This window comes from Taudactylus pleione, unplaced genomic scaffold (assembly GCF_031769625.1).
Source record: "Taudactylus pleione unplaced genomic scaffold, aTauple2 ptg000265l, whole genome shotgun sequence".
Classification (NCBI taxonomy): Eukaryota; Metazoa; Chordata; class Amphibia; order Anura; family Myobatrachidae; genus Taudactylus; species Taudactylus pleione.
The window spans coordinates 9,530,743-9,542,494 of NW_028284667.1; the positions used below are offsets into that span (position 1 = coordinate 9,530,743).

At 42.5% G+C, this 11,752-nt stretch overlaps 1 protein-coding gene across 1 annotated transcript in view; it reads right to left on the reverse strand.

Moving 5' to 3' along the window:
- Positions 1-11,229, reverse strand: part of PRPS2 (phosphoribosyl pyrophosphate synthetase 2) — a 46,233-nt gene extending 35,004 nt beyond the window's left edge. Inside the window, exon 1 of the mRNA XM_088481176.1 lies at positions 10,827-11,229. Coding sequence (XP_088337302.1) covers positions 10,827-10,948 — 122 coding nt within the window. The 5' untranslated portion in view covers positions 10,949-11,229. The remainder of the gene's footprint in view (positions 1-10,826) is intronic.
- Between the last annotated feature and the right edge of the window lie 523 nt (positions 11,230-11,752).

An 11,752-nucleotide genomic window follows, 5' to 3' on the forward strand; every position in this document is an offset into this window, starting at 1 on the left:
TAATTGAGAGACAAAGTACCAACCAATCTGCTCCTAACTTACACTTTATAGGCTGTGTTTGAAAAATGACAGGAGCTGATTAAATTGTGAGAGATAAAGTGCCAAGCAATCAGCTCCTGACATTTTTCCAAACACAGCCTATAAAGTGTAAGTTAGGAGCCGAATGTTTGGCACTTTACAATTTAATCTCTCTCCAAGCTTTCATGAATACCCCAAAAGCACCTGAAAAGTGTATAGCAAACCACTTCAAAATGGCCATCAAGATGGGCATGAGGGGATGACAAATTGAAAGCTGTAATATCTGTTTATAGCTTCATATAGTCTACACAGTCACACCCACTTCTACATGGTCACAGAGACCTTGGTTTTTGGACAAGACAGATGCACAAAGTAGCCCCTGGGGCAATGGCTGCATATATGTGCAGCCCCCGAGGTTTTGGAGAGGTGAGAAGAGTGACAATAGATTTTATTTAAATCAAATTCCTACAAAGCTTACCTTAAAGCATGTCACAAAAGAATGATGATTACAATGTGAATTAACTAAGACGACCATTTACAACATTTCCTGCACAGGTGAACAGCAAACAACTAACTCTCCCTCATCTTCTACTGGAAAAACCTGTTGATCACGTTAATGTATTGTACTGGTGGCATCTTCACAACTTTACTACCACCAAACCTGCTGCCAAGCAACTTGTGGAGCAGCCACATAACACTAAATGGATGTATACACACAGTCAACTGTGTACAGGAAGGTAAGAGGAAGCAATGTTATTGATATTTACAGTGAACCATTTCAAATATCAGATCAATAATTCTGGTATATTCAAGACCTTGGCTATGATAATTAATAGACAGCAGCTTTACTGGAAAGGAATGCTCGGATTCTGCTGGTCAGAAATACATCCTATTTAGCGTGTATTATTTCCCAGTGACATGCTCTGATTTGCCAGCCAAATAGCATATTCTGAGGTTGGTACAGCAAGAAACAAGGCAAATGTTACTCATGCATGAGCCAAAGCCAACATTCCATCAACTCATTCAGCGCAAACATAATGTTCTAATTCCCTTGTGAAAAGGAAATGCTTATGGGCAAAAAACATTCTAAAACTGTTCCACGGTCCACGTGGATTAGTCCCGAGTTTATACTACGGGAAGAAGTGTTATCCATTGGATTACAGAAATTAACCCATATTACACACCATAGGCAAATCGGTACTTCTTAACACACAACAAATTACCACACAGTAGTTTCTATCATGAAAACAGAGATTTATTTTGTGACACAATTATAGCATTTGGTGCACCATGTAGATTTTCTTCCACTCGTAACAATTATCCAAAATTCATTAGCACAATGTAGCAAAGACTCAAAAAGAAACCCTGGTGCTCTTTAAAAAGATTTTAGGCAGACCTTGAATGTTACCCATTTTAATTTTTTAAACACTGAGCCCTAGGGAAGCATTTCCCAAATTTTGCGCCACCACATACTTACAGGGATCAAATGGGCAGGTGTTCTAGTTTACTTCCAAATCAAATGATTTGGGCCATCAAGTAGGTAGTGCGCACACTGCCTGTAGCGTAGTGGCTAGATCCCCTCACCGGAAAGGCATGCTAATGTCATGCAGTGGGCAAGCATGGGGCAGTCTTACAGGCTACGTGGCGAGTATAGATTCAATCTGGCTGGCGGTGTTTGCCTAACTGTCTGGAGCTTGAGTAAATGTAACCAATGGACACATGCATCCAATGGCGTCTGGTAGGCATGTGATCTCCTTAACTCAAGAGAAGTCATGGGTGAAGAACGTGCAAGTTTTCCCAGTAGACAAATGCACATTGGGGGTTGGGTGGGATAAGCGTGTCCAGCAGGGGTGATATGCCCAGTAAGCACATACATGTGAAAGAAACAAATTACACAATACAGGGCAAGTAACCACCCAATAACATGCAGCCACTGGCTTTAGCACGCCTAGAAAACTGGGCCGACGCCTCCATTTTCTGAGATCTACAGTACATACACACCTGACAAAACCTTGTGAGACAGAAAATAAATTATATATATATAGCGTTCCCGCTAGGCTGTTTTGGCGGGGCGCGGCGCCCTGCCCTCCTTCTGGAGGGCAAAAAGCACCCTGCCCTCCAGGAGGAGGGCAAAAAGCGCCCTGCCCTCACAGCCTGCGGGAGCCGTTCTCACCCGCGGGATGCAGTGTCCCACGGGTGGAGAAACATGCGGTGACCCTGTCACCGCCGGAGAATAGACGCCGGGCGCATGCGCCCGGCATCTAGTCTCCCTGTCTGCAGGGCTTGGGGGCTGCCCAGCGTGTCCGTAAGTGCCGGGCACGCCCCCAAGAGTGACGAAAAGGGGACGCGTCTTATAGACACGCCCCCTTTTCCGATGACCACGCCCCCTTCTCGGAGGCGCGCGCACGGGCATGCCCTCTCTAGCTCCGGCGCCCTGCCTCCCGCCGGAGCTAGAGGGAACACTAATATATATATATATATATATATATATATATACACATATACATACATATATATCCAGCTGGCACTACTGCATAGATTCTGGCTGCAGGGTGCCATTCTAGGCACCCTGATAGCAAAATAAGGCTAGCAGAAAAAAAGCTCCAAGGGCCAGACCAAATGATTCCGCGGGCCTTATACAGCCCCTGGGCCTGAGGTTCCGAATCCCTGGTCTATACAGATGAAAGTGTATATGTAGCAGATGTAGGAGCACCATAAATTTCCCATCAGAAAAAAAAATTTAAGAATCACACAATTTATCATTCACAATAACCATTGGCAGCATATTTGGTAATCAAGCAAATACATGTGGATATAGGTGAAAACAGAAATGTACTTTTTTCAAAAACTTTGTAAATATAAGTAGTTGCTTTATAGTACATAAAAATTAAACGTTGGTGCAGAAAAACAAAATGAGACAATAAAGCTTTGTACGTGTGGGGGTTAATTGTGCATGGTAAAGTCTCTGAAAGGCTAATAAAAAAATTATTTGATCCAACAGAAAAATAGGAGGCAATTCAATTGTTTTTACTGCAGCTATTTCTCTTGGGCCCCCGACGGAGCAATTCAATTGTTGCTCAACTAGGGCGCAAATAGCTGCTGCTGCTCGCAGTTAGGACACGAGTGTCGAATGTGCACATCCAGAAACATCAGCTTTATCTACACAAAACAGCTAAACCCATCTATAAGTACTGCTTTAGGTGCCCAAAGTGACAACTTATCGCACATTTTTGCTCACCACCTCGGGAGGCTCCGAGCTGAAATGTGTGCAGTCCTGGCTATTTGCACCTGAAAGGAGCAACAATTGAATTGCTCCCTCGAGTGCCCCCCAAAAATAAAAAAACTGGTGTCAAAACAATTGAATCACCCCCCCATAACAAAGCATTAGTACTGTAGGCATTTGCACCAATTTTAGCTTTTCTGCAGTGTTCAGAAACAATACGGAGTACGCTGAAAATACTCAATTATACTTTCTGCAGAACACTCTTGAAACTACCTGGGGAAAAAAAAAAAGCCCAAACTGGCTGTCTATATAGTTAGCATTGCTAGCAATTTTAACTCATGTCTACAAATGCTTAAGCAACCAACATAAAAGAAAAAAAAAAAGCCTGCTTATTCAAACAAACAAGTTTAGAACAAAATATTTAGTTTAAAAAAAAAAACAACTATATCGTAAGGTTGCACTTGTGTTAAACTAAGTCTACTTTTATCTTTCCACAACCACATTGTCTCAAGTAGATTACAGTGCTAGTGACCTTGTAGTAAGGGCATCACCAACAGCTTGCACATTTATTTACATTTATGGAAACTAGTGCACAGGAAAATCTTGATGTAGTGCATGTCAATTAACATGAAAATCACCATTACAATCAGATTTGTTACTAGGTGTTGCCGTGGCTTTGTCCTCGATGTTTCCAATTTCTATCAGAACATGAAAACATTAAAACCATACATAGAGACACTCATGCAGGTATGTGCTTCTCCAATGTGTTACCAGACACGCACAGATATAACAAAATGCAAGAGAACGCTATTATACACGACTGAACGCGGTGATATTGCCCCCCCCCCCCCCCTACACGGATAACATATGTTTGCCGTAGCGCAGCGTAACATTGTCTGGTGATCAAAAAATAGGTACAGTATATGCGGATGAGAAGCCCCATTCCTCCTCGACAGTGAAGGAGTTAAATAACAAGCTGAATGTCTCCATATGGTCTGACTATTTAAAAATGGATCCATCACCTATACAACAGACAGCAACTACCGTGTATGCAATCAACGCGCTATGAACCTACATTTTTAGGCAAAATAAAAAACAAATAATTCCTGCATTTCTAGAAATGCCTCAGAGATTAGCCATCTTTCAGATAAGTGAGCAAGATGAAATTAGATTTCCAGTTTAGGACAACTACCCATGCATGTTCCAGGCCCAGATCCTGGGTGAATGCTTCATTCTCTACTGGTGGGACAAAATGCTGTTACTGCCAATGCTAATTATAATCAAAACAACTAATTCCACAAATGAATACATCACCTTTATCAGAACTAATACCAGTATTTCATGTCTGCACTTTTCTTCATTTCCATCATAATAGAATATGGGATTTAACTCAACTTCAGCAACTGAACACGTAGGGGGCAATTCAATTCCTTCTAGCTCCATATAAACTGCACGGGAACCGTTCAATTGATTGTGCGAACAGCTCCGCAATGGCCGCATTCCACACCTTCTCCCTTGCTAACATGTGACCAGCCACAAAGCACCTCAGGGGGGTGCGAGCAGATATCTGCGATAAGTGCAGCCTCAGGACTGGTCGCCCAAAACAAAACAGCTAAAATCTGGAACAATTGTTAATTAATTTTAAGACTGCGGTATTTCCATATAGTTGCTAATGTTACTTCATACACTATTTGTGTACAAAACTATGACCTGAAATAGACAGTGATGTTGGTTTCATTTTAATATCTTATCACTCATGAACATATGGTATGTAAGATTGTCGTCTAGCCTGCTAGTCTGTTTCTGAACACATCCATAGTATAGAAAGGGGTCAGTTCCATAATAATGAAGAGGTATAGCTCTAAATGAATCACAATGATTGACTAACAAATAGCAAGGCCCGGTATAGAGGAAAAAGATCACAATGGATTAATATAGCAGACTTTTTTTTCCTCACCAAGCCTCTCCTATATCAAAGATCATCGCCTATACAGAGTGACACTTACAGATATGGTATTTCCTATGGCAAACATTCTGAAAACAGCAAGTCAAATTTAGTGTCTCCTCAGCTTGCTGCATACATGCTATAACTGCAATGTGACAGCTGAAATTCCTCTCTACCCATACTGTATGTCAAGCTGGAAAAGCAAGTCTGGCAAAAACGTCCTCCACCGACTCCTTTAGATCATCCTGAAGTGGAGAGCATTACAGAGCTGACAGATTTACAGAGTGATCTAGTTTATGTTGGCTTCCATGTGCAAATAAAGCAGCACTGAATATGGCTATCACTTGAGAATTGTACCAAGAAGCTTTTTTTTCCATTTAAAGCATGGGCACACAAGTTATTTCTGTCCCTCCCTTATATTAATATGATTTAAGTGACTGGATCTTTATACCCGAACACAAAGGCAAATATCACTGCTTCAGTGTTTCGTAAACCATCGATATAATTGAACAGTACACAATATACACCAGTGTGCATGGATTAAGAAGAACTATGAAAACGTATACACTCTTTGATTCAATGCAGCGCTATGCTCAATAGCCCCGGGAAGGAGCTCCCGCCGCTATTCAATTCACCACGCTGTTTGGTCCGACTAAAGGATTTCTTCTCGCATGCCCCCGAGGGTGTGAGGAGAAATCCGACCGAAGTGACGGCCATGCGGCTGTTTTCCTGCTTAGCTCGGCACTAAGAGCCGCGCAGCCGGCACTTTAGACGGAGAATGCCAGTTCTTGAGACTAAACACCAATGTTAAGTTGTGAGAACCGCCATTCTCAGACTTAAGTGGCAACTGTCGGACCAAACAGCGTGAGCTCCCTCCCGGAGTTATTCAGCACCGCACCAAATTGAATCGAGCCCTTTGAATGGACTTGGTTTTGAATAGCAATCAAAGAATTAAAAATGGTTTTGCAAACCGTGGCAGGTTTATTATGCCACTAGAAACATTTATATGCTGTAAAAGTGCCTAAAAGAAAACAATATGGTATAATAGACTTTGCTAATAAAATGTCAAAGTTTATTTTTTAGCTGCAAGTAAACCATTTGAAATTAATATATACCCATTAATAGCAGACAAGCTTTTACATACAGGAGAATAAAAGGATAGTCCCAGAACATAGAGATTGGTCCTACACTCATCTGAAACCCAAAGGACTTCGACCTTACAACTTCTAGAGGGTTATGAACTTCATAAAAAGCCCATTTAGAAGACTCTTTCTTATCACACTTATAACTCATCCTCAGATGGCACTACAGTTGGTGGACTTCTAGAGGTTTGCTACTAACTGTGATGCCTTTCTTCCCTCACCACAGGGGCATCTTTGTACCTTTAATTAAACCCGACCAGCAGGCTATCAGCCCAATACTCTGGATCAAAGCCTAACTCTTCAACTAGATGTCCCAGTTTCTGCCACTGGAAATCTACCCAGTGTGCGGTGAAATAAAATGGTGATGAAAGCCACAAATTATCTAGTATTGATATCTTCATCACGTGACCAGGGTATATGTCAGAGGTTCCCAAACACGGTCCTCAAGGCTCCCCAACAGTTCAGCTTTTAGAAATAACCATGGCTGAGCACAGATGAGTTAATAAGTATCTCAATTTGATTTAACCACCTGTGCTCAACCATGGATCTCTCTAAACCCTGAACTGTTGTTGCTCTGCTAATATGGCCCAGCGTGAACACTAGACACGGAGCTGTAGCCTCTGGCATAGATGAGAAACTGCCGGCAGGTTCTTTCAAAGACAGCGATATGTTGGGAATATCACTGGGCTATGATTTCATGGATGTTTAGAGGGGTATGTTGTGGGGGGAGGGGGGCGGGGGTTGTTTTTAAGAGGGAATTACCAAAAGCAACAGTCTGAGATGGTGAAGGCACTTTCTGAATGAAGCAAATTACTAGTTTCTTTTTGCTGGTCTTGAATAACTGAATTTCCTTCATTTCGTAAGCATAAGCAAAACCTTTTCTGTAAAGTAAGCAATAAACAAACTCATACCCCTTTCAGACATAGTGAGATTCCTGGGTTTTTGCCGGGGCTCGGTCAAACCACACGCATCTCGTTTACGTCTGAAAGGAAAGAACCCGGGAACACATTCTCAGGTTGGCGCCCCTGCTATTGACCAGGGCTTTTCCCAAGACTTATGTCCCTGGTAGACTATGTGCAAATGGTGCGACATGGGATTTTACTCCCGGGTCAAACATAGAAGCTCATGATTGGCAGGCCAGGGCTGCCTGATGCATGCGGATGCCATCATCAGCGGCAGCCGTAGAGAGAGAGGCCACAGAGACGCTACACACAAGTGGAGAAGGAGAACAGTACCAGTGGGCGGAGGAGAACAGTGCCAGTGACAGTGAGCATTAATGGGAACCCCAATCAGTGCCTTTATAGCTATCCCCCAGCTTTGCGTGATCTCACTGTGTGCCAGCAAAGAGTCCCCTTAAAATGACCAAACTGAAAAACTGTAAAACACTGAAAAACCTGGCTTATGTCTGCAAGGGGTCGACTCGGAAATTTCCCGGGTCTCAGGTGTAGTGTGCAAAGGGGGCTCGAGCAAAAACCGGGGATTTTGCAGAGGTGAAACACCAAGATGTGAGCAGGGAAATTCAAGGGTTGTATGTCTGAAAGTGGTATTAGTGGCAATTAACCAGTATTAATTAGGGTTACCAGTTACATTCAAATATGTTGAAAATACAAATATACCCAGAACCAAATAAGCTAATTCTGCAAATAACGTGATCTCCGAAACCAGTTTTACTTGCAAGCCTTAGATGTCTTCAGATATCATTGAGAAGTGTTGAAATGCTGTTTACCAGTTGGGAAAAGTAAGTGGAATTTTGGAGCCATTCATAAATCGATATGATTTTTCAAGTAAATCACAATTAAGCATTAGAAGTAACATTGTCGTTATTGGATAGGTCATACATATAAAATCAGATCTAGATTTATATCCGACAGGCGATATAGTCAGCAGGGGCCATGCCGTCGCCCCCTGCATCGGCAAATGTGTATGCAATTGCCAATGCCGGCACCCTGCAGGGTCATGTCGCGAGAAGGGTCGGTAGACATTGTCTAGTGTGTACCCGGCATAAGTCTCATACAGAGGACTCTTTCTACCCTTTTTTTTTATGTGTACACCACCTTTACTGACATCAAAGAGCTGTGCGTAAAGGCCCCCATACATCAGCAATTGATTGCAGCAATCGTGCAATTTGCAATCGATTGTGTATAAAAATCCTTCCCTTTTTTAATCGATTGTGGCAATTCTGCAATCTGTAATCGATTGAAAAAGGGAAAGATTTGTATACACAATCGATTGCAAATTGCACGATTGCTGCAATCAGTCTCTGATGTATGGGGGCCTTTAGTTTTTTTTCTTTTTTTATAGAAGCTAGTTGGACAAGAGCTACAGGCTTGTGCAATCAGTAAAGATCTGGTGCAGCCCAGGTGGGTAGTGTACCAGTACTTTGGGGTTCCAAGCATAGCTGGAAGGTGGGGGAGCTGGCAACTAGAAAAACAAATTTACTTTGCAGTTATAAATACCCCATATAAATATTACTCTGACAATGAAAACTTAATATCTGCATATCACAGCTACAGGATACGAAAATGAAATCATGCTAAAAGCAAACATCCCCCATAGATGCAATATATATTATTGTTCGTTACAGTAGATCATGTGAAGCAATTAGCTCAGCATTTTAGTTTGAGATAAAATCACTGAAGGACCAAAGATGGAGTCATGTGTTTTCAATTAACAAAATGTATTGTGACAAGCTGATAATAAAGCATTGGTTTAGATTAATAGCAACCAGTAGCAACTTAGTGATAAAAATGCAGCAGAGAAAAATTACCAATTAACTTAAAATTTACAATAGAGTAACGTTAACATTGGATAGCAATTCATCCTGAAGGACAAACCACCGTTTTAATTGTAACCTGTATTTAAATTACCACAATAATGCAATGTTAATATTTTACCAGTTTATGGGCTCAGTCCAATGACCCACAATTTACTCACAGGTGCAAGTGCAGCTATATGCTGCAGTTACAGTACCGACAGATTCATGGAATTTTGTTAGCAGCCCCATAGGGCTTCGTACAAAACACCACAAATTGGGGTGAGATAGGGTGAGATTGTTTGACTGAGCCCTATAAAGTTTTATTCTTTGCAATACACTTCTATAATCAGTTTTATTATCAGTGTTTGAAAGTTATAACTATATTTACACTAGTGATCACAACTTTATACAAAGCTCTGACAAACAAAAGACAAAATAGTAAATATATCACTATGGGGTCTATTCATGATGTTAATTATGGGGGTCCGGGCGGACCACCATAATTAAAATTCCTACTCGCGTGGAGACATCTGATCCGAAAATCAGCTGTCTCCCTGAACGTTTTCACTGCTCCTTTTAGAGCAGTGAAAGTTAGCACGGCGGAGTCTGACTTGGCAGCGCTAGTGCGTGAACTAGAGTTCTGCGAGGATCCCTCTTTGCAACCCGGGACTCCCTCCCACATGGAAGCAGCGGATGTGCAGGATCAAATGCCATCTGAAGATGGTGAATGCTCCTGCAGTCAAGCTCAGAAAAAGATCGTATATTCAGAGCTTTATGAATTTAGGTCCCCATACGGTGGGCCACATAAAGAGAGAAAGGTAAGCAGGAGATATCTGTGATCTCACCCACATTACCTTTATGATGAATGGCCCCACTACTTAATTTCTCCAAAATGTTCATTTTCACCTGCTTTTGTAAAAATTAAGTGATAATGAATAGACCCTTATGTGAATTATGATAATCATACAGCTCAGAAGACTGCTTGAGCTAAGACCCCAGTAACATATCCCCAGGGAGTGTAAGAGACAAACTCCAGCTTTTGTACATGGTATATTTACTAAGCAGTGGACTTTCAAAACCTTCGGTTTTTGCAGATTTTGACTGCTAGATTTAAAAGGGCAATAATATTTAATGCAAAACAAGCCTGATTTTGCATTTAATATTATTGGCCTTTTAAATATAGCAGGGAAAAGTCATGGGGTTTGAAAACCATTGCTTAGTAAATATGCCCCTTATTCGGCAACCAAGCATGAAAGCATGGCATAAACTGTCTTCTCTGATGGAATAAAAACTTTAGAATTAAAGTGGCTAGTAATAATATCAGAATGAGAACCCCTGCAAAGAGAATATATTGTTTTGCCACAATCCCTAAAACATACACAAAATGCTCTATAATATTATAACTCCCAACTATATACAAATAGAATTCATAGGTATCACAATAATGAGACCATGTGATGCATTGCACTGACTGCCCAGAACCACACGGTCTAACGGGAAACCATGGGTACATAGGGCGGGATGAATACGGATTACCACGCAATACACACATACTACGTTAAGGACAATGTGACTCCTGGTGCATGGTCATGTTGCCAAGTCTACCCCGACACGTTATATACACTGAGGCTGGCCATGCTGATGCAATGAGATGTGCATTTATTGTAGCTGTAGGAGCCTGTGACTACATGTGGTGCTGACTGCATGGAGCTCCATGTCCCGCCAGACGCCCGCCGCTCTCACCTTGTTTCCTGGTTACTGAACTTCTTGGTGACCACCTTGCCCAGCTCCAGCCCGAGCCGGTCCGCCACCTTCTGGGAGAGATCTTGGTGAGAGCTGCCGCTGAAGAGCACGATGTTGGGCATGGCGGCGAGGTGCAGACACCGGGCTGGAGAATGAAGAGAGCACCCTGACTGAGCACGCCGGTGGCAGAAGGGGAGAGAGGGAGGCGGGAGGAGCCGCGGTCCTGGTGACAAGGATCCGGAATCTCTGTGTGATCTCCTCTCTTCCCTTCTTCTATCAGGATGCAGACCTCGGTGTCATGTGGCTGCCGTGGAAGCGCCGGCGATGGTGGGAGGGAAATGTGCTGCTGGTCTGGGAGGAAGTGATGGCAGCGTGTCCTGTCTCGGGGCAGGGCCTTCTCTCTCTCTCCCCTCCCAGGATCCAGCCTGTCTCCGCCTCGGTTGGTGATGAAGGAGACATGATGTATTGTAATATACTGTATAGTGCATGGCGAGGTACAGCACCCTCATGCTTGTAGTGTAGTAATAATGAGCAGTGTTCTTACTTACATGCAGCAATAGGTAGTATAATAGTGATGCTATGTCTATGGGCTGATGCTATTAATAATAGTCAGTACTCAGTGGTATGTTTACCATATAGCCATACGAGGTGGCTGATGCAGAGCTGAACATATACCTGTTCCCGGAGTGTAGCTTGCTTAAATTTGCACTGTAATGTTCTGTAAATTGTCTCACACAAGTGTGAGGATGAACAGTCATATTTACTGAGATCTAGTGGTGACAATAGACAGTTTAGGCACCACTGATTTTCAGAGGCCAATGGTGTAACACAAATGCATTTTGTATATATGTGCGTAGGGCCGTAACTAGCTTAGGGCACCCAGGGGAGGGAGATATGAAGTGTGCACCGCACCGGCTGTTACCAGG